This window comes from Gorilla gorilla, chromosome 7 (genome assembly GCF_029281585.2).
Source record: "Gorilla gorilla gorilla isolate KB3781 chromosome 7, NHGRI_mGorGor1-v2.1_pri, whole genome shotgun sequence".
In the NCBI taxonomy this organism is placed as follows: Eukaryota; Metazoa; Chordata; class Mammalia; order Primates; family Hominidae; genus Gorilla; species Gorilla gorilla.
In genome coordinates, this window is record NC_073231.2 from 102,848,236 (window position 1) to 102,872,476 (window position 24,241).

The window sequence follows — 24,241 nt, forward strand, 5'->3', positions numbered from 1 at the left end:
AAAAAGCACACTACTGTTTCCAGTCTTGCCTTCTCCAAAAGTTTGTCTGTTTGAAGTTTCTTCTGCAGAACTCTAAGCAGGTCTCAAATATACTGACATCTTTAACAGCATTCTGGAATGAGAGGAGTGTCTATCAAGGGAGACATACTCCTCTATTTCATTTGGAATTTTACACAACACTTTTCTGTGTGGCTTAATTTTTGGCATCAAACTGTTTTAACAGAAGCTGTGCTTTTCAGTTAGATCTTTATCTGAGTTCTAGTGTCCTCCCACGATGCCCCTAGGAGCCTATCAAAGCAGGCCCACCCTGCAGAAATGCCTAGAATAAAATAACATGCAAATGCCACTAAGAACTTGCTTCCCTCCTGACTCATATTTTACTTTCTATAAAGTGTCTGTTTTCAAAACTTACAGTGTCTGTAGCCTGTTAATGGAAGATAATGATTTGCACACCAAAATGGGAGTAATCACAGGGCTATTTGACACTGTCCTTAGAAAAATTCCTTACTTACTCAAAAGCCAAAGCAAAGAACTATTTCTAAAATGACAAATGTGTGTAAATTTTCAAAGTGGATTGTGATTTCACCCAGAAAAACACAGGCAGCCAGAACACAGTTATGCTTTAGTGTATATGGTGATCTAATTCTTGAAATAAAACTTATTCTGGGCAATAGCATGCATTTCTAGATGAGAGGAGAAATTGTTATTGCTCATAATAAAGGACGAAATGTTTTTCTTATTTGGGAACTTCAGGGGGATGAAGTAAGGAAGTGGGCTGCAGAACACTGGGATAAATCTTATTTATTTAACATTTAATGCTATAGTCTGTTAGGAAACAAACTCACTGTGGTATAATTATTTAATACTGGACAGTAAAATCATCTGCTAAGATTAGATTAAGTAGTTGACTCAAAGTACTCCCCAGGTTCAAGGCTCAAAAATGAATAAATCAACATGCTTACTGTACAGAGCCCTTGAACATTATGTGTGCTGGGATGGTGGCTTACTGAACTATCCTCTCTTGTTTGGGTCTGTTGTGAAGTCAAGGCTTGAGGACATGACCTGACCTCTTTATTTAAAAAAAAAAATCCATTTAATATCAGTTATCACTTGAAGAATTTAAAGACAGAATTATTTGCTCAGAACAATTTGATGCTTTGTGCTATTAAACCCTCAGTACACAGAAATAGATTTAAGCAACATGGTGGTGAATCAAGCCAAGGAGAGCTGGGAAGCTGGAATTGATGGCTCAGTATTCTCTGTAATAATGTGTCGATTTATGCCTGGACATTTTAGGATGTCTGTTTATACAAATGTGAACAAATGTACCTTTGACTTGTAGCCAGGGTGAACCCAATGCCAAAAGAATAGCTCTTCCCTTGGACTGGGTTTCTCATTTTTTTTCAGTTTTGTGACTGGCCTAGGGTGTATTTTCCTTTTTGGAGCCTTGTGTACATACACTAAATTGTTGTCACCTTCATCCATGCCAGGTTCTCATAGGACTAATCCCAAGGAAGTCATCCCCAGTCTACTGGGCACACTGAGGGAATCCATGTGTACAATGGAGGCTTAAGCTGTGAGCTTTGCTATCAGGAGAACCTGGCTTTAAGTCCTGTTTCTGCCCATTATTATATATGTGACCATAAGTGAGTTGCTTAACCTCTCTAAGCCTCAGCTTCCTGATCCATACAATAGGAAAAGTACTAGTACCTGCATCCTGTGTTACTGTGAGGTTCAAAAAGTAAAGGAACTAATGCACATAAAGTGTTTAGCATACTGCCTGGCACAGGGTAGGGATTCCATAAATGCCAGCTTTCTTTATACAAAGAAAAACGTCTTTGCCCTTTAGTTAATGTTCTCCTGTCCATGTCAAGGTCAGCATGACACCATGGAAGTCTGTCTAGCTTGTATTTGTGTCTGCTGCTCACATAATTGTTTTTTCACTTGCTGACCTGGTTGGCTGAAGTTTTGGCCATGGGCCACCCTGTCTGTGCCCCCTGGCTTTGGATCCCATCTCGTCCTATCCATAATGTCAGGAGCAAAGCCGCTTCTTTACGTACGTGGCAGAATCCAGCCAGACACTCTGCATCAGCAACATCTCCACAGCCAGCTGCTTGGTCTTCAGCCTGTCAGGCGCTGAGCACTTGTTCTCCATCTGAACCAGCTCTGTGCTGGCCTCTAGCAATTATAATGCACCTGCTGATGCCTCAGAGAGCCAGGCCAGACTGACACTTTCCTCTCGGTATTCTTTAATTCTATGCTTGACCAGTTCCAGCATTCTTTCTTCTTGGTCCCAGACACTTTCCACCTCATCTACATGTCACATCTGATTTGTCCTTATTGTAGAAGGTAGGTGTAAGGCCTAAAGAGTGAGTGTCGTTTGTTGTCAGCTGCTCCAAATGGGGCAGCATTGGCAGGAGGTGCAGGAACAGATAGAATAAGATTTCTATATCTTTTCTTGAGTTTGTGACAGTGCTGTTTATGGTCACCAGTTTTTATTTGAGGAATTATCCATTTATGCAAAAAATGTTTTTTATTCTATATATCCTTTAAAAAGACATACAGGTTGCCCTCTGGAAGTGAGTCTTAAGCATGTCTATAGTATAGCTATATCATCCACATCTTGAGTCATTTTACTCAGTGGATTTTCTTAATTCTCAATTAATTTGTATTCAGTCAGACAGTCTAGTGAGGGAGTAACGAGTGGTAAGTTAGAAGGTGACAATTTTATCCGAGGTCTGTGCATAGGGTACAGTGGAAGAATGGAGACGGTGATGCCTCATGGCCTCAGCTTACAGTGTGATTTGTACATTTTCTGTGATTTCTATAAGTAACAGGCTGACAGTGTTGGATTTGCTGTGTTGTGCTTTGTATCTACCTTTGTACTGCCTCTTTTTTTCCCTCCCACGCTGACTTTATCTCATTCCTTGTTTTCCTTGAGAAGATTGCACTGGAAAACTTGAAGAGGGGTTAGAAGGTGGGGCCATAGTAGATACCAGTAGGAAGACTTCAGAACAGACCCTGTCCCCTGCTGTGATGATGCCTTGTGACTTAACACTGATGACCTTACATGGAGGATTTAGTGAAAGTTATATTAGAAAGCAATTCAGTTACTTCCAGATTGTTATTGAAGTCCAGCCTCTGTGGTCTACCTATGCCATTAGTATTTGTCCTAGGTTATTTTTGCTTTCGTATGTCAGAGAATGGTCTCAGTGTAAGGGGGTCTGAGTCAGGGTGGTCTAGTTGAAAAGGTATGGGCATTGGAGTAAAAAAATAAAAAATCTGGATTCATATCCAGCCTCTAGCACTGAATAGCTCTGTGACATTGTGCAAATTGCTTACATTCTTTTAACTTTTGTTTTCTTATCTGTAACTTGGGGATCCAGATATAATAATACTGTCAGGTATTATAGAATTATTGTGAAAATTAAATGAGATAATGTCTGGAAAGAACTTAGCACAGCGTCTGGCATAGTGTTAAGTACCCAGTAAATCCTGATTCTTTCTCTCCCCCAGCCTCACTGCCTCACCAGCTGCCCAGCTGTCTCTAAACACAGCATCAGTGGAACTGTAAATACTTTCACAGTTATGTAATCGCTCTCCACAAATTCACTCTTTGATCACCTTTCTGCCCTCCCTCCAGATCTATTCCTTAACTCAATTTTGACTCTCCCTCTGGTATAATCTCCTTCTCTCTGCAGAGAACAGTAAGACCTTAATGTTTAAAAAAATCATTTCTTCTTAAAACTTAAAGGCCCTAAAACATCATTTTGAGTTTTTGTCTCCAGCAGGGTTTATTTCTGACAATAAAATTAATATATTTATATTTAATATTTGGAGCTTTTATTTTACAATCATCTTGACAGTAATATTTTTCTGATATTTGAAAAGCCCCGTGATTTTTCTGTGCAGAGAATGCATTTTGTTAATTTGTCTAAGTGGCTGCTAGGCTTTTAAGGTTTTAGGTTCATTTTTTATTTTTCTGGAGCTCAGTCCCCTAAAATGCAAATGAGTCTTGAGCAGCTCTTCCAGAAGATAAATTATTCTTCTTTTCTGTCTCCTACTGTTCAAAGTTAGTGATAATTTTTAGACCCAGCAGTTGAAGATTTTGACATTCCTGTTGATATAAATCTGGACATTCCAATGTTGTTCAACTTCTGACTGTCTTAGGGACTGATTGCTTATCTCTATCAGCCAAGAAAATGCCCTTTGCATTGGTCTCATCTCTCACCCACACCAACCAAACACATATATGCAATCTAATGTCTATAGGTCACATTCTTGCCACTTTGTCTCTTTAAAATTGGATAGTTTTAGATGGAATTTGCAGGTGCTAATATGGACCACTGGGTAACAGAGATAGATACAGTAGCATTGTTAGATTATATTCTCTAAATTGAGATTTTTCACCTAAAAAAGAGACAGAAGAAGATAGAGGTTGCACAGTACTGGTCAGATCTTCCCATGCAGTTTATCTTTTGGAAGGGCAACAGTATAAAGCAGTTAAGAGCATTAATTGGGCATTAGGCAGTCCTAGGTTTGAATCCTGGCTCTGACTTATTGGCTGTATAATACTGGTCAAGTGACTTAATTTCTCTACCTCTTAGTTTTATTATTTGTGAAACAGGATGACAATATTACTTGCTTTGCAGAATTAAATGAGGTAATATTTTGAAAATTATATGAGCTATTGTCTAAAAACATTTAGCACAGTGACTGGCACAGCATAGAGTGCCCAGTCAATCTTGGTCCCTTCTCCCCAATTTTGCCCTGAATGTTGGCCAGCTTTGCTGCAGATGCTTTCTCCACTATGCCATTACTCTCATCCAATCCTTTCCTTTATTAGCTTTCTTCCCTAGCCCTCACTTCTTCTCTTGGACCCAGTGTGCGCTCTCTCTCTCTCTCTCCAGAAAAATAATAACTTAATTTTAAAAAAATCAGTTCTTCACATGAATGCAAAACACCTACTACAATGATGTGGGTGATGGTGATGATGATAAGAATAATGTGGGAACTTTTTACCCTTTTTGTCCTCTGGATTGTAAGTTTCATGAGTTCAAAGATAATGATTTCTTCGGCACCCAGTGCCTTGGTTCCTGGACCAGGAATAGTTGGTGAATGGATGAATCTGATATTCAGAGTCGCAATGATTGTGGCATTTAATCTTTTTTATTTCTGCACAGTTAGTCCAAATGAGTATTTATTGACTTGTATATTTACTACTTCTATTGCAAAATTTTAGTTTCTTCTTTTATGAAATAGAATTCTTAAATGCATGCTTGTGCATCCAAGAAGGACAGTGATGATGTGTTTCAATGTGTTCAATGTTGAAATTTAAATGTTGGGGCATGTTCTTGAAATGGTGACTACATAGGGGAAAAAACTCTAATAGATTGGTTTTAAGGTTTGAGGACGGGGGTCCTGGGAAAGTGCTGAGAATGGAGGCATAGCATTCCTTCCCACACTCAGCACATAACTCTGCATGGATTTGGTTTCATTTCAAAAACAGAGTGTTCACAGACTGAATACACCTCTGTACACTTGACCCTAGTAGGGCAGCAGATAAACTTGGGGAGTCTTTTTTAGACAATATTCCCCTGAGGTTTTAAGTAAATTTTTACAAGCTCCTAGAAATACTTTTAAGAATCTATATAAAATTTCTCCCTTACCTTAACAGCTTTTACTTAGAAGATATATCAAAATGACCCCAAAAAGCAAAAGCTCCGTAAGGTCAGCTAATCCATTACCTTAGCAATGTAAGGTGCATAAAATGTGAAGCGCTGAAATTTCATGTAAACACCTCACAGTTTGCTCTAAATTTTCTTTTATCTCAAGGATGCAAATGTGTCTTGTGCTTCCCATAATTGAAGAATGAAAATGTTTGAGATAAATAGCCCTTCCCCTGAGAGGCCAAATACTTTCCTCGAAGAAATGCCAGTCCTATGTCCCTGTGGGTAGGGTTCAGTATTTGTAGAGTCGCCAATTATAATGGCCCAGATCTAATAGGAACTCAAGGATTCCAGCCTATTTCCACCTACCCCACCTGCCCAAGACCAGCCTTATTTCCAGGCTTTACTCTCCCTTAGGCATATGTGGTGGCAGGCACCTGTAACCCCAGCTACTCAAGAGGCTGAGGCAGGAGAATCGCTTGAACCTGGGGGGCAGAGGTTGCAGAAAGCCAAGACCATGCCACAGCACTCCAGGCTGGGCAACAGAGCAAGACTCCATCTCAAAAAACAAGCAATAACAATAATAATAATAATAATAATATTAATGATTTAATGTTCAAAAATATCCTTTGTCCAAAAGTTCTTTTTATAAATCTGATCCATATCGCTATTGTTGCAGCTTAAAATTCTGTTACACATGGTAATACATACATTAACAAATACGTATAGGTCTCTTTGATTTACCAGGGGCTGTGTGTGAAAACTACATTAATCATAATTAACTGCCAAATGGTTAGAACAGAAAATAACAGTTTTGAAGTCCGGAGAAAGGAGAGAGTGGAGCAGGAGGAATTGGAGCTGGATCTTGTAAGATAGTTGAGATATGCATAAGTTGAGAGAAAAAGAAAGGACAAACCAGATGGCATAAATGGTGTGAGGAAAAGCACAGAAATGGAAAGAAAGTGAGGAGGTCAATTTACATGGAAATGAGGCTTTTGGAAAAGGGAGTAGTTGGAGGTAACTCTGGGAGGCAGATCGGAATCTATCTACATAGGGCCTTGAATGCTATACTAAAGAGGATGGTCTATCCCATAGACCAGTGGCGTCCAAAGTTAGGTAGTGTGTAGGAAAATACATTTGTATATAGAAAAAGATGTATTCTTTATATAGAAAAAGAAATATATTTTACTAATAATTTCTTGTATTGACAATGTTGTATATGTGTCATTTATATGTAAATATGCATATGTGGTGATCCACACTCAAAATTGTTTTATTGATAGAGATACATGTTCAAAAGAGGTTGGAGGCAGATGACTGCTATAGATGATAAGGGATGATTAAAGGTTTTCATGCAGCCAGTGACATGTTCAAAGCAGTATTCTAAGAAGATGAATCTGGCAGCAGTTATACCAAGAGGATTGGTGGAAGCAGTTAGTTGGAGATTGCAACAATTCAAAGGGCTTAAATTATGATAGCCACAGTAGGAATGTAAAGGAGGGGGAGAGTTCCAGGGATGTTCGTATAATCTTATTATTTGCATGGTGAGATTTTCCTTTAGCAAGAGTATTCAGCAATCTCTTTGGGGGCTGAGAATAGAGCAGTGCTCAAGAAGGTGAGTTTTTGTTTGAAACTGATTTCAAAAGTGGGTTCAGTGGTCAGGCGCAGTGGCTCACACCTGTAATCCCAGCACTTTGGGAGGCCGAGGCGGGCAGATCACTTGAGGTCAGGAGTTCAAGACAAGCCTGGCCAACATGGCAAAGCCCCATCTCTACTAAAAATATAAAACTAGCTGGGCATGGTGACAAATGCCTGTAATCTCTGGAGGCAGAGGCATGAGAATCACTTGAACCCAGGAGTCGGAGGTTGCAATGAGCTGAGATTGCACCACTGTACACCAACCTGGGTGACAGAGGGAGACTCCATCTCAAAAAAAAAAAAAAGGATTAGTACTACCCCAAATGTACTATGGTCTGAAAACCTAAACTTAAATGTGACCAATAATTAAAAATTACATTAATTACTGGTCAAAAACAATAAAGGATTAATCCTTTCATTGAGTATAGATAACTTCATTACTAATTTTATACACAAGGAAAATCTTTGAAAATGTAGATAACATCTTCTCCACCATAATCACAAAAAGGAGCATGTTAACAGAAGTAGCTTAATAATGATTCCTGCATTATATTAAAAAAAAACTTATGCTTCATATTTGCTGTTTGGTATTGAAAAGGGATCCCAGAAATTTTCTCATCTCAGTTGCTTGTTGGAGATGCATTACTTTTTTATAATACATGATTCAAGTACAAACAGTTGTTTTTCCTCACACAGCTTGATCTTCACAAAAAATAAAATTTAAAAAACCATTTTGGTAAATGTAAATTTGTAAAAGGAGGTTTTGGTACTTGTACTTGATTTACCATCATTTTCTTTAAAATTGTACTGTTGTTTAACTTCTCACCAGTTGATGTTTTTGTAAGGTAGAACTCTTAACAAAAGTGTGATTCAGAGTTCAAATCTATTATTAGCCAGGCTTCTCAATTTCTCCTTGCACATAAAAACACGGTAAATAATGATAGAGAAAAAGAAATAGCATGTTTTAAAATGCCAACTAGATCAGGCTTGTGATTCCTACATGATACTAGCATTATCTTAGACATGTGTTGATAAAAGAGCCCTACTATCAGGCAATTTAAATTAAAAAAAAAAACAAATTCACATATTTTAACTCTTGCCAGGCATCGGATATAAACTTAACAATTATCTCAATCAAGGTAAAATAGACTATAGATTGTGTGTGCATGTGTGTGAAAATGAACAGAATATAGTGTAGAAAAATAGAAACAATATGACACATAAAAAAGAAGATAAGATTTTAAAGTTCTACATTAAGCAAAAGTAACTTTTCTCAGGCATTGCTGGTAGAAATATAAATTGGTAACCTTTCTTTAGGGCATTGGTGGGCATGTGTCAAGAACCTTAAGAATGTTTATACTGTTTAAACTCAGTTCTATAATTCTATTTTTAAGAACTTGTCCCAAGAATAAAATCCTTAAATGCCCAATAATAAGGGAGTAGCTAAAATAAGTGAAGAACCATTTTTGAACATTATTGATTATAATAAGGACCATATGTGCCCTGACTTTAAGTGGAAAGGGCAGTAGAAAACTACTATTGTTTACATACATTTATAATTTTTGTACGTACATATTTGTATACATACATTTGTTTACAAAAAATGTAAAGAAGTATAACAATATTCTTACAAGTTGTTTTGGTTTCTAATTTTTTGTTTCTCTCAATTTTAAATTTTAAAAAAGATATGTTGCTATATATTGTATTTATATTCAGAAAAATTATCAAAATAATTTTAAAAATAAAATAATTAAAGAGAGCTCCCAGAGTTTAAAATGTAAATACCTATCATATAATTCAGTTAGCTGATGGAAAATTTTGGTGACCATTACATATTTATTTAATGACTTAGTCAACAAGAGCTGTTGATGTATTAAATTTTGAGTAGACCCAGCTGTGCTACAAAAGTAGGTAATGTAATGGCAACTAAAGCAAATGTCAAAGCTGAAGCACATTTAATTATCTTGGCTACTGGGGTGTTTTAACCTATGTTACTTGTGCTTTGGTCTCACAAAAATGGTATCTTTTACCAACTTTCTAAACTGAGTAGGCAATGCATGCTTTAGATTAAATGAAAAGGTGGTCCCTTTTATTTATATTTATACAAATATATTCATTCAGTCAATCAAATAAACAAAAATTTATTCAGCAATTGTTAAATGTCAGGTATTGGGCCAGATTATGAAAAAGGGAAATGAGTATCAGAAAGTTAATGGTCTAACGGGAAGATCAACATTTAAGGGTGGCTGAACATGAAAATAGAGTTATGCATGCAGTTCTAGAGGAACATTGAGAAAGGGGCAGCCAACTCTGCCTTTGAGTTAGGGGAGCCTTCCCAGAGAAAGTATTATAGAGATAGGCTTTGTTCAATGAATAGGAGTTTCCTAGATGGAAAAGGTGAAGAGGTATTCTAGATAGGAAGAAGAGCATATACAAAATGTCAAAACTCTGAGATAACATGGCCTGTTCAGGGACTGGTAGGAAATATGGTATAGCTAGAGCTTAGGATGAGAAGCAGAAGCAGACCATGATGGCAGACCGGAAGCAAGACTAGATTGCAGCTGTCACTCGGATGGACAGAACAGTGTGTGGAGACTTGCATTGTGAACTTTTACTCAAGAATGACTGCAGGAATACATTAGGAAAGCCAAGAGAACCCATAGACGCTCTGAAGGAAGCAGATTACTCCTGCAGGACCTGGGAGACACCCCAAATACTGTAAGACACCCCAAAAAACTGTAGAAGTGGGAAAAGGAGATCATCTGCCCCTGAACATATATCCCTACTGGAGAGGGAACCTGAAGTTCTAGAGTACGGGAGAAGATTCTGACCTTACATGCAGCTGAGTCAATGTAGAGGGCCGAGCAAAATATGGGGTTAGAAGAAGCAGCAGAAAAGTCCCTGTGGGCTCGCTGGCTCCCCTAGCAAGCCACTTCTGCCTCACCTCACAGGGGTCATTGAGGAGGGGGTGCTAGAGGCACTGGGAAAAGGCCACAGGGAGAAGGAAACCTCCAGCTGAACTTTGTAACAATTTGAGCTGATCAAAAAGTCTCCTGGCCAGAACTGGGGGAAGGGCATGAATGCGGTGTGCAGACTCCACAGGCAAGGGAAGAAGGAAAGCCCTACTTACTTTTGCAGCTGGGAGGCAAGTAGCCTGGGGCAAGTTCTCAGCCCTGCTCACCCACCGCCTGGAAACAGACTTGGTGCTGTTGGGAGGGGCACGGTGAGAGTGAGATCAGCCCTTTGGGTTGCCTGGGAGCTGGATGAGGCCTGTGACTGCCGGCTTTCCCCTACTTCCCTGACAACCTGCATTACACAGCAGAGAGAGCCATAATCCTTCTAGGAACATAACTCCATTGCCCTAGAAACTTCAACCCCATCCTCCACAGCAGCCATAGCAAGACCTGCCCAAGAAGAGTCTGACATGCCTAGCCCTGCCCCCACCTGGTGGTCCTTCCCTACATACCCTGGTGGCTGAAGACAAAGGGCATATACTCTTGGCAGTTCTAGGGACCCACCCACCACGTGTTCCTCCCCATAATACCACAGATGATGCTCTCTTGAATGTGCCACCTCCCAGCAGGAGGATAACCAGCACAAAAATAGTGCACTAATCAATCAAAGCTAAGGTATCCTCACAGAGTCCATTTCACCTCCTTGCCACCTCCACCAGAGCAGATGCTAATATCCATGGCTGAGAGACCCATAGACAGTTCATCACAGGACTCTGTGCAGATGACCCCAGTACCAGCCCAGAACCTGGTAGACTTGCTGGGAGGCTAGATGCAGAAGAGAGATAACAATCACTACAGCTCAGCTCTTAGGAAGCCACATCCCTAGGAAAAGGGGGAGAGTACTACATCAAGGAAACACCCTGTGAGACAAAAGGAACTGAACACCAGGCTTGAGCCTTAGACCTTCCCTCTGACAGAGCTGACCCAAATAAGAAGGAACCAGAAAACCAACTCTGGTAATATAACAAAACAGCATTCTTTAACACCCCCCCCAAAAAATCACACTAGCTCACCAACAATGGATCCAAACCAAGAAGAAATCCCTGATCTACCTGAAAAAGAATTCAGAAGGTTAGTTGTTAAGCTAATCAGGGAGGCACCAGAGAGAAACAAAGCCCAGTGTAAGGAAATCCAAAAAAATGATACAAGAAGTGAAGGGAGAAATATTCAGTGAAATAGATAGCATAAATAAAAAACAATCAAAACTTCAGGAAACAATGGACACACATAGAAATGCAAAATGCTCTGGAAAGTCTCAGCAATAGAATTGAACAAGCAAAAGAAAGAACTTCAGAGCTTGAAGACAAAGTTTTCGAATTAAGCAAAGACAAAGAAAAAAGAATAAGAAAATATAAACAAAGCCTCCAAGAAGTCTGGGATTATGTTAAACTATAAAACCTAAGAATAATTGGCATTGCTGAAGAAGAAGAGAAATCTAAAAGTTTGGAAAATATATTTAGAGAATAATTGAGGAAAACTTCCCCAGCCTTGGTAGAGAACTAGTCATCCAAATACAAGAAACTCAAAGAACACTGGGAAATTCATCACAAAAAGATCACCACCTAGGCACATTGTCCTCAGGTTATCTAAAGTTAAGATGAAGGAAAGAATCTTAACAGCTGTGAGGCAAAAACACCAGATAAACTATAAAGGAAAACCTATCAGATTAACAGCAGATTTCTGAGCAGAAACCCTGCAAGCTAAAAGGCATTGGGGCCCTATCTTCAGCCCCCTCAAAACATTTTATCAGCCAAGAATTTTGTACCCGGCGAAATTAAGCTTCATAAATGAAGGAAAGATACAGCCTTTTTCAGACAAACAAATGCTGAGAGAATTTGCCACTACCAAGCCACCAGTACAAGAACCGCTAAAAGGAGCTCTAAATCTTGAAACAAATCCTGGAAACACATCAAAACAGAACCTCTTTAAAGCATAAATCACACAGGACCTATAAAACAAAAATACAATTTAAAAACAAAAAGCAAAAAACCAAAGTATACAGGCAACAAATAGCATGATGAATGGAATGGTACCTCACACCTCAATACTAATGATGAATGTAAATGGCTTAAATGCTCCACTTAAAAGATACAGAATTGCAGAATGGATAAGAATTCACCAACCATCTGCTGCCTTCAGAGACACACCTAACACTTAAGTGCTCACATAAACTTAAGGTAAAGGGATAGAAAAAGAGATTCCATGCAAATGGACACGAAAGTGAGCAGGAGTAGCTATTCTTATATCAGACAAAACAAACTTTAAGGCTCTAGCAGTTAAAAAAGACAGAGGGTCATTATATAATGATAAAAGGCCTTGTCCAACAGGAAAATATCACAATTCTAAATATATATGCACCTAACACTGGAGCTCCCAAATTTATAAAACAATTAGTAATTGACCTGAGAAGTAAGATAGACAGCACCACAGTAATAGTGGGGGACTTCAGTACTCCACTGACAGCACTAGACAGTTCATCAACACAGAAAGTCAACAAAGAAACAATGGATTTAAACTACACCCTGGAATAAATAGACTTAACGGATATTTACAGAACATTCTACCCAAGAACTGCAGTATATACATTCTATTCATCAGCACATGGAACTTTCTCCAAGATAGACCATATGATAGGCCACAAAACGAGTCTTGATAAATTCAAGAAAATTGAAATTATATCAAGTACTCTCTCAGACCACAGTGGAATAAAACTGGAAATCAACTCTAAAAGGAACCTTCAAAACCAGGCAAATACAAGGAAATTAAATAAACTGCTCCTGAATGATCATTGGGTCATAATTGAAGTCAAGATGAAAATTAAAAAATTCTTTGAACTGAGTGACAATAGTGACATAACCTATCAAAACCTCTGGGATACAACAAACGCGGTGCTAAGAGGAAAGTTCATAGCATTAAATGCCTACCTCAAAAAGTCTGAAAGAGCACAAATTGAGATTCTAAGGTCACATCTCAAGGAACTAGAGAAACAAAAACAAACCAATCCCAAACCCAGCAGAAGAAAGGAAATAACTAAGATCAGAGCATAACTAAATGAAATTGAAACAAGAAAATACAAAAGACAAACGAAACAAAAAGCTGGTTTTTTGGAAAGATAGATAAAATTGATAGACCATTAGCAAGATTAAACAAGGAAAGAAGAGAGAAAAGCAACATAAGCTCAATTAGAAATGAAAGGGACATATTACAACTGACACCACAGAAACACAAAAGGTCATTCTAGGGTACTATGAACACCTTTATGTGCATAAACTAGAAAACCTACAGGAGATGGATACATTCCTGAAAAGATACAACCTTCCTAGCTTAGATCGGAAAGAATTAGATATTCTGAACAGACCAAAAACAAGCAGCAAGATTGAAATGATAATTAAAAAATTACCAACAAAAAAAGCCCAAGACCAGATGGATTCACCCAGAATTCTACCAGATATTCAAAGAAGAATTGGTACCAATTCTATTGACACTATTCCACAAGATAGAGAAAGAGGGAACAGTCCTTAAATCATTCTATAAAGCCAGTACCACCCTAATACCAAAACCAGGAAAGGACATAACCAAAAAAGAAAACTAAAGACCAATATCCCTGGTGAATATAGATGCTAAAATCCTTAATAAAATACTAGCTAACCAAATCCAACAACGTATCAAAAAGATAATCCACCATGATCAAGTGGGTTTCATACCAGGGACACAGGAATGGTTTAACATACACAAGTCAATAAATGTGATACACCACATAAGCAGAATCAAAAACAAAAATTACATGATCATCTCAATAGATGCAGAAAAAGCATTCCACAAAATCTAGCTTCCCTTTATGATTAAAACTCTCAGCAAAATCAGCATATAAGGGACATACCTCAATGTAATGAAAGCCATCTATGACAAACCCACAGCCAACATAATACTGAATGGGGAAAAGTTGAAAGCATTCCCTCTGAGAACTGGGACAAGACAAGGATGCCCACTCTCACCACTCCTCTTCAACATAGAACTGGAAGTCCTAGCCAGAGCAGTCAGACAAGAGAAAGAAATAAAGGGCATCCAAATTGGGACTGTCGCTGTCTGCTGATGATATGATTGTTTGCCTAGAAAACCCTAAAGACTCCTCCAGAAAGCTCCTAGAACTGATACAAGAATTCAGAAAAGTTTCCAGATACAAAATTAACGTACAGAAATCAGTAGGTCTTCTATATACCAATAGCGACCAAGCTGAGAATCAAATCAAGAACTCAACCCCTTTTAAAATAGCTGCAAAAAGATAATATAATAAAATACTTAGGAATATACCTAACCAAGGATGTGAAAGACCTGTACAAGGATACAAAACACTGCTGAAAGAAATCATAGACAACACAAACAAATGGAAACACATCCCATGCTTGCGAATAGGTAGAATCAATATTGTGAAAATGACCATACTGCCAAAAGCAATCTATAAATTCAGTGCAATTCCTATCAAAATACCACCATCATTCTTCACAGAATTTAAAAGCAAGCAAACAAACAAACAAAACCAGTCCTAAAATACATACAGAACCAAAAAAAGAGCCCACATAGCTAAAGCGAGACTAAGCAAGAAGAATAAATCTGGAGGTGTCACATTACCTGATTACAAACCATACTATAAGGCCATAGTCACCAAAACAGGATGGTACTGACATGAAATTAGGCACATAGACCAATGGAACAGAATAGAGAACCCAGAAATAAACCCAAATACTTACAGCCAACTGATCTTCAACAAAGCAAACAAAAACGTAAAGTTGGGAAAGGACACCCTATTCAACAAATGGTGCTGGGATAATTGGCAAGCCACAAGTAGGAGAATGAAACTGGATCCTCATCTCTCACCTTATACAAAAATCAACTCAAAATGGATCAAGGATTTAAATCTAAGTCCTGAAACTATAAAAATTCCAGAAGATAACATTGGAAAAACCCTTCTAGACATTGGCTTAGGCAAGGATTTCATGATCAACAACCCAAAAGTAAATGCAATAAAAACAAAGATAAATAATGGGATTTAATTAAACTTAAGAGATTTTGCATGGCAAAAGGAACAGTCAGCAGAGTTAACAGACAACCCAGAGTGGGAGAACATCTTCACAATCTATACATCTGACAAAGGACTAATATCCAGAATCTACAGTGAACTCAAACAAACCAGCAAGAAAATAAACAATCCCATCAAAAAGTGGGCTAAAGACATGAATAGACAATTCTCAAAAGAAGATATACAAATGGCCAACAAACATATGAAAAAATGCTCAACATCACTAATGATCAGGGAAATGCAAATCAAAACCACAATGCAATACTACCTTACTCCTGCAAGAATGGCCATACTCAAAAAATCAAAAAATAATTGATGTTGGCAGGGATGCAGTGAATAGGGAACACTCCTACACTGCTGGTGGGAATGTAAACTAGTACAACCACTATGGAAAACAGTGGGGAGATTCCTTAAAGAACTAACAGTAGAACTACCATTTGATCCAGCAATCCCACTACTGGCTATCTACCCAGTGGAAAAGAAGTCATTAAATGAAAAAGATACTTGCACACACGTTTATAGCAGCACAATTTGCAATTCCAAAAACGTATATATATACTATATATATAGTATATACAGTGTATATATACACAGTATATATACACAGTATATATACACAGTATATATATAGTATATATACACAGTATATATATAGCATATATACTGTGTATATATATAGTATATATACTGTGTATATATATACTATATATATACACAGTATATATGCTATATATATACTGTGTATATATACTATATATATACACAGTATATATATAGTATATATACAGTATATATATTGTATATATATACAGTATATATAGTATATATATAGAAACTGTAGTGTATATATATACACACTATATATATACACTATATATATACACTATGTATATACTATATATATATACACTATATATATATACTATATATATTACTCAACCATAAAAAGGAATGAATTAATGGCATTCGCAGTGACCTGGATGAGACTGGAGACTATTATTCTAAGTGAAGTAATTCAGGAATGGAAAAACAAACATTGTATGTTCTCATTCATATGTGGGAGCCAAGCTATGAGGATGCAAAGGCATAAGAAAGACACAATGGACTTTGGGGACTCAGAGGGAAAGGGTGGGAAGGAGTTGAGGGATAAAAGACCACAAATTGGGTGCAGTGTGTACTGCTCAGGTGATGGGTGCACCAAAATCTCACAAATCACCACCAAAGAACTTACTCATGTAACCAAACACCACCTGTACCCCAATAACCTATGGAAATAAAAAAATAAAAAATATAATAAGCAGAAGCAGAGAATGAGAGTGGAAAACTGGGCTAGGCCAGAAATGGCCTTTATGCACTTGGAGTCATAATGTTTCTGCTTCACCAATGATTAATAGTGATTTTCCTGGCTAATAGAATCTTAATCATTATAATGAGGTAGGACTGTTGCCTTTGAATTATGGAAATTATAGCTGTTAAGACCTGGTCCACAAACACAGGTTATACATATTATCACATCTCTTTAATCTTCTTTACAGTTAATCACCCAAGTCTCCACGGGGCTTATTAGCAGGAAGTCTATTATCTCCTCTTGAGATCCCTCCCACTGCCCCTGAATTGTCCATGAATCCTGACTTTACTCAGGCCAAATGGGTCAGTCCTCCTGCAGAAGCCCATAGCTGGATCTGTCTGTGACTGCTGCCCTCTCTGGTGTCTGCTGCATGGCACCATTTGCACATCCATGTCACAGGGTACCCATTTTGGGTGACAAGGTTACAACTCTCTTTGTTTACATTTCCATCCTCAGCCATTGTTCCCTAAATCATAACCACTGTGCCAGGCTGGCTGGTCTGGAGGCGCTTCTGGAGTTGGCCTCATGCTAGTGTGAAATTAGTCCTTCTCCTAGAATCTGAGGCCATTTTGTTGAGCCCAGATCAACAGCCCAGATTCCGCCCTTCTTTAGGATCACTTTATTTCCATGGCTTCCAGGACCTTCCCTGCTCCGGGACCTTAGTCAGTGTCATCCTGACCCAACAGATCTCTCATCCCTGGCTTCCAGTTCGAGGAAACGGGGATGAAGACACTAGAGCTTCCCCCCAGAAGGCCCTGGGCTCCTTTTTCCACACAGATTCTCCTCCTGCCAAGTGTGCAGATTGTTTCTCGGGGTGGCTCAAAAGGTAGCAGTTTGCAAGATGGAGTTTAAAAAACAGTTTGTTGCCCTGCCCTAATGCTCCCCCAAAATGCCTAATTGCTTTATATTTACATAACTAAGAAAGACACCATGGGATTCTTCCAAAAACAAAGATCTTCTTCAAGGTGATCTTCTGTTCTGCCTTTAAAGAGAAGTAGTTGCAGTTTACTCCACTAAAATAATTAATTTTTGTCTAACCATGCCCCTATTTTATCAGTGATAATGTGCTCATAAATTACATGACAGATTATGTAATTTGCCCAAAGCAGAAAGAGGTCTCAGCCCCCAAACCCATGCATTTAACCACTCTGCTTTACTACCTCTTGTCATTCAATTCACACGCTACCATGTCATTATTTACTTTTATGTCTCGGATACTGTACTCTTATTAGTTAAGTTTATTGCAGGAATATAAATCTCTTTAAGTGTAGGCACTCTCTTCTGGGCTGTTGCTGAAAGAGAGTGGGACAACAGGTGTATTTGTGAACTAGTAGGAAATGAGTATATTTACTGCAGAAGGAAGTTGTGTTTTCTCTGCAAAGTTAGATCACAGAAGGGAGAATGATACTTATGTATAGTTCTGGAGGGTTGAAACCGAATAGTAAATGGGTGTTAGGGTCAATATATATTCTTAAGAAACAGTGTTCTATAAATTTCATGATTTAGGAAAGCTGTCTACAAAGCTGGATTAATCTTTTTCTGCTGAGAGCCAAGTTTACTTTGCTCTGCCCCTCTCTTTGTGCAAGTGTAAGACAGTCAACTGACCTTTCAGATTATCAGCTTAATGATAGTTCTCTCTCAGAATTCTTTAAGAATAATGAAAAAAAAGTCCAAAGAGATCTTTTTCATCATTTCTCTTCTCCCTATTATTATTACTCTCCTCAATGAAATGAAAATGAAATGCCTGTGTATCCTATTTCATAAACCAAAACCAAGTTCTGACACATTATTGGAAGTTTATGTTGCTTTAGAGGAAAACCATGTTGGCTATATACTGTTGCATTATCTGGAAATCATACTGTAGATTCCAGGATGTCAAGGCATCTCTGGCAACTTCTATATATTTATAGGAGAACCGATTGCCTCTCCTCTAACAAAACCTCAGTGAGACCTGACTCCTAGCAAGCTAAGACTCGGCATGGTCCTCCCTGCGTCTTCAAATTCTAGGACTTTCCCTCATGTGCTTGCCTTGGACTGGAGCTGCATGCTACCAAGCCAGCGCCAGACTGGGGGCCAGGCTTACAGCAGAGCTTCCACTTATCCCAAATCTGCCACAGAATTAATTCCCTACATTTGACCTCATATTACTTTGTTTTGTTACTATCATTGTTACTGCTTTATTATTGTTGTTGTCGTTGCTTTCCTGTATATATTTAAGACTTGTGGCTTTTAAAACTAGTTTGGATTTAAGATACACAATAAGTTCTGTCATTTGAAAATGATAAATATAGATGTCCTTATATCAATTGTCTTCAGATTTCGGATATATTTAGCCTTTTGACTTTATCCAAAAACTAAACATTCTGATTGGCCCTCATTTTAAAAGGGAAGAACCTGTTTCTATTTATTTAGATTTGTATATGCTCTATATTGGGATGAGGGAGCTTTTTGTACTGAAAGAAGTTATGTATTTTCCTACAGGTTAGATAAAATCTGTGCTTTCCCTTGGCTGGGTTTATGCATGCTGTATAAACAAAGGTGTTCTGGGGCTCCTAAGGAAGCGGTCTGAGGACCATGTGTCTCACCTAGTTCTCCCACATGCTCTCCCTGGTGACTGTTGGCACTGACCAGAAAGGTCTAGAGTGGTGGAGAGAGAAGCTAATAAACAATTCTTGAAAACCTACTATGTGCCAGGACTATGCTTGATATACATTTGCTTTGTTTTATTTAACTTTCATAACAATCCCAGCAGGCAATTACCATTTTCCTTATTATATAGATGAAGAAATTAGGTATTATAATTAATCTAATCTCACAGAGCCAGAAGTGGCAGAGCCAGGAGTAAAACACAGCTCATTCAGACTCCACAGCCAATGCCTTTCTGTACCCTACACCGTCCATCATGGATTTAGGTAGCCTGGGGACCTGAACTCCCCACTAGGTTTAAGGTCTAATTCTTGAATGAAACCTCACGCATTTCTCTTAGGTTCAGGGACAATCAGATTGTCAGAGTAGAAAGAGACTTTGGATTCAACATTTGCTAACCCACTGGCTTCCTAACTTCTTCCTAAGGCCTTCACTCTGTGAAGTAGGTGCTAGGGTTCCCTGCTAATGAGTGCTAAGCTTCTCAAGGGCTTGAGCAGGCTTGTTAGTCTTTTTAGGGCCAGCTGTGCACCAACTATGCTGTTGTTGTGTTGAGGCCTTAGCATTCCTCACTTCGAATCAATTACTTCTTTATTACCTTAATACATCACTGGCCATGTGGCTGATTTGGAATGTAAAGGAGACTAACCCTGTAGGATAATAACTTTCACTTGGCACACAAAATCTATATGGATATTCAGAGCATTTGCTTTTAAAAAATGAATATTCTGTAGCCTGTGCTGCCTGTTTATTCTTATTTAGAGAACTTCGTCATTTTAATAATTTGGTAATATTTTACTGGTAGGTGCAGAGATATGTAAAAAAAAAAAAGGGTATTTTTTCCTTTTCTTGTGGATTTAAAAAATGTTTAGAATTTTTATTTGCAGCCTATAAACAATAATAGTACTTTATCCTTTCTTATTTTTGCCTATATTACAAGCAAGTAATTTCATTTAAATTGACTTTAAGCACATTCCTTTGAAAGAAACCAAAGATTGTTATATTTGGCAATCCTGATTAGATTTCTTCCTCAGACTACAGTTTATTAAGTTTGCGCTATGAATGTGGGCAGGTGGTTTGACTCGGTGGAGCAAGTAGTGGGCACTCTAGAATTCTTGTTCTCCAAGTGCTCAAAGGCCTTTGGAAGAATTTCCTCTCTGAGCATTTAGATGTTCCTTCTACTCTGTGAGGTGAAAGTGTGTTATGTGGTTTTATTTTTCACTTATTGAATGCCAATTACATGCCAGCCCCAGGGTTGTCTTACATGTGTTATCACATCTCATTTAATTTGAAAAAGGATGATGGCATAGGCACGTAATATTATCTTCATCTTTCAGATAAAGAGGCATAAGTTCAGGTAAATACGTTTCCCAGTAGTTACACAGCTAGTGCCTAATGATAGCAGGATTCACCAGATCTGTCTGCCTTTTTCAAATATAACACCTTGCCTGGGAATGAGCTAGCAGAAGACTTTTAGAAGATGAGACTGGAGAAGTGGCTTCAAATTTCATTCTAATCAAGACACTAAGCTTTGCATTTATTTATTCCTTCATTACCATTTATTGGGCACCTAATGTGTGTCAAACAATCTAGGAATTGGCGACATTACAATGAATAAAAAGCATAGATCGCTGTCTTCCAGAAGTTTACTTCTGGTTATTGGAGGTTTTGAGCCAAGAAATGACATGATCTGGCTTAGCTTTTACAAAGACCCTCCTGGCTACAGTGTGAAGCATCACCTGAAGAGAGGTGAGGGCTTCAGCAGCAAGCCCAGTTAGGAGGCCACTGCAGCAATCCAGACAACTGTGGGGCTCGGACCACAGTAGTGGCCAAGATGAGAATTTGGATTCTATATGGACTTAGATGGACACACCAATGGGATTGCTGAGGAACTGAATGTAGAAATTGCTTGTCCATGCTTTAACTGCAACTATGGTCAGCCTGCATCCTAAACCTATGCTTTTTAAGTTATGTTAACATGCTGAAGTATAAAGTGACTTCACAACTATATTCAATTTCATGAAAAACTGTAGCTCCTCCTTTTCAGCTCCTTAGGCTTAGGAAAGGAGAGTGCCTCTTGGAGCCTGGAAGAGGCAGGAGAGAGCTCTGTGTCCCAGAAGCATTTGTCATCCAGGCTGCAGTTAGCCAGCTGGCTCCTTCAAAAGCCACACACCTGGGTGGCAGCACATATGTGGTTATACTTGAGATATGTGGTGTGTCCATCTCAGAGCCACTCAAAGTCCATTTTAACCCTTCCCTATGGCTCCCCATGAGGAGGTGGGAAAATGAATCCTCTTAATAAGATTTAAGCACAGCTTCACATTTTTCTGCCTTTGTTATTTCTCAGAAATGCCATTATCAGTCTGAATCAGAACCGATATTAATTCTTGGTCACAAAGTAGCACTTTTAGCATACTCTCACCATTTTTTTAACTTCAGAAACAGCTTCCTTGTAGGTAACTTTCACTGAGCTGACATTGTCAGCCAAAAATGGTTCTGGAGCCACTTCATCTGCCATAAAATTTAATAAGTCCAGGATACAAATTTGTGTATCACAAGTCAATAAAATTGCCACCAAGCTGTTTGTGTAGTAATAAGGTCAATAAATATCATCCTCATTCAATTAATTTTCATTGACCTTAAGGAAATGACCTTCTATTTCCAAGTAGGAGAAGAAATTGGCCATGGAGAAGCATAACTGTTGCATCTGCTTTTCAGTTATTACATTACTGAAGATAGCATGGGCATCTAGCTATGCTTGTATATTCAGACTAAAAAGTAATCTACATGGCTTATCCTGAAGTAGACCCAAATGATTTAATTTCAATTAAGATCATTGAAAGACCCCACAATCTGCTTGGGGTCATCCTAACTGCATCTTCCAGATATGATCTAATATCTCACTGATCTTGGCCATCCATTGGGTTCTGCTGGGCAGGATATCAAGTTAAGGAGGTGATGAGAGGCTCTCACTTTCTGGCCTGCAAACTGCATTTGTCACAACCCCTTTCTCCATTAACCTGGCCTGGAGATCAGCCCTGAAGTTGCTCCTTTGCTGTGCTGGCCATACCCTGAAGGAGACAACCACACCAGTGAGAGTTGAGTGCCTCTGATTTCCTCCTTCCTCCACAAGGCAGATGAGGGACCCTGCCATTTTTTTGTAAATTCAAAATCAACTAAAGTATCAATTTTTTATTTTATTATTTTCCCAGGGCTGCGTCCAAAGAGGACTCTGCGGCTGGTGCTCTGGACTGCAGAAGAACAAGGTGGAGTTGGTGCCTTCCAGTATTATCAGTTACACAAGGTAAAAACCCAGCCGTGGATTGCTAAGCATTTGTACATGTAATATACAAAAATCCCTCTCATTGTCCATTTAAGACTTCAATAATACTTTCTGGTCAACTGGCCCTAGGAAACACCCTTATATGAGCCTTCTCCCTCCAGCCCTGTGAATGAGAATGCACTGGTAAACCAATGATGCTGTGGTGTAGAGCTGAGGGCTTTTCTTCTTCTACACCACAGTCTGAGGCCAAAGAAAAATTCCAATTGCCATGCTGCCATTTTTTTCAAGTCTCCCTAGTTCTGCTGTATTCATGTATGTCAGAGAAATAGTTATAGGCAAACATTCCCTCTCCCCACTGAGCCTATCCCCATACCTCAATGCCCGCCATATTCCCAGAAGCCTTGGCATTTGAGAGCCAGGTTCCGAGTCATTGAGTCTGCCAAGAGCATTGCCATGATGGTGGTGGAAATGGCAGCAGCCACAGGCCTCTGTCCCGGGAATGTGGAGGACAGCTTGGTTTGACACCAGCTGTCATTACACAAGTGTGAAGCTTGAAGTAGGAAGGTTATTGTGGATGGTCATGATTAGAAATACAAGACCACATGGAAGAGAGGGGATAGGGAGATTAATATCAAGAGCAAATTTTGAGACAGCAAAATATACAAGCTGAGAAATACTCTAGATCAAGTCAAATGTTAGTTCAAAGAGGAACTCCAAAATCAACGCGCATATGCTGGCAAGCAGTGATGGTTGCCCAGAGAGGAGCATTTGGTCTGCTGCTGCTGCTGGATGGTTTCCCCTGAATGTCCAGATGAGAAGAAGCAGATCTTGCAAGCTTAAATTATCCAAATCAGAGAAGGGTTTCTTTTGTGAATTGTGTGTATGTTATTTTTGAACTTTTTTTTTTTCAAAGTCGGTCTCTATTACCCTATTTCAGTCAGTTAGAGTATAATGAGTTCAAAGTCATGAATTTGGTCACTGAATACAATTATTTACTGTACAAAGGACAACTTATGACCTATGCCCTACTCTTTCACCACTTTAGTTCTTTTGGCCTCAGGTGATCCTGGGGATAACATAATTCAAGACAAGTGTCCTTTGGTTGGTAGGTCAGTAACATCATTTTCTATGTGTTGTGGTAGACCACAACATCATATAAGGGTTGTTCTAGATTCAGCAACATTCAATTAATATTTTCTGAACATGTACTATGTTCCATACACTATGTTATGCATTAATGTTAGCATCAAAAAGATCTACCCTGACCTTACAAAGCCTACATTCTAAAGGACACTGACGATTAACTTGAATTATAAGGTGTTAAGTCTTTCTGGGAAAGAAATTACATCTAAGCTGAGACCTGAAGACTGAGTGGAAGTAAGCTAAGGAAATGGAGAGGGAGGGAGGAGGTGGGTACTGCACCTTGGCAGAGGGACCTGTGTGTGCAAAGGCAGGAGATGAGACAGAGGAAAGCATACCAGAGAAATGGAAAGGAATTCAGAGTGGCTGCTGCATAGAATGCAAGATGCACAGTGGTAGGAGGGTGGAACAGAGAGGTAAACAAGAGCC

The 24,241-nt window shown here is 38.7% G+C and overlaps 2 protein-coding genes across 6 annotated transcripts in view; one reads left to right on the forward strand and one right to left on the reverse strand.

Moving 5' to 3' along the window:
- The window catches only part of CPQ (carboxypeptidase Q), a 495,923-nt gene that overhangs the window by 359,698 nt on the left and 111,984 nt on the right, over positions 1 to 24,241 (forward strand). For all 5 annotated transcript variants that reach the window (XM_055348055.2, XM_063709392.1, XM_063709393.1 and 2 more), the window contains one exon: positions 22,602 to 22,693. In XM_055348055.2, coding sequence (XP_055204030.2) covers positions 22,602 to 22,693 — 92 coding nt within the window. The remainder of the gene's footprint in view (positions 1 to 22,601; positions 22,694 to 24,241) is intronic.
- The window catches only part of TSPYL5 (TSPY like 5), a 330,888-nt gene that overhangs the window by 56,389 nt on the left and 250,258 nt on the right, over positions 1 to 24,241 (reverse strand). The window lies entirely within an intron of this gene.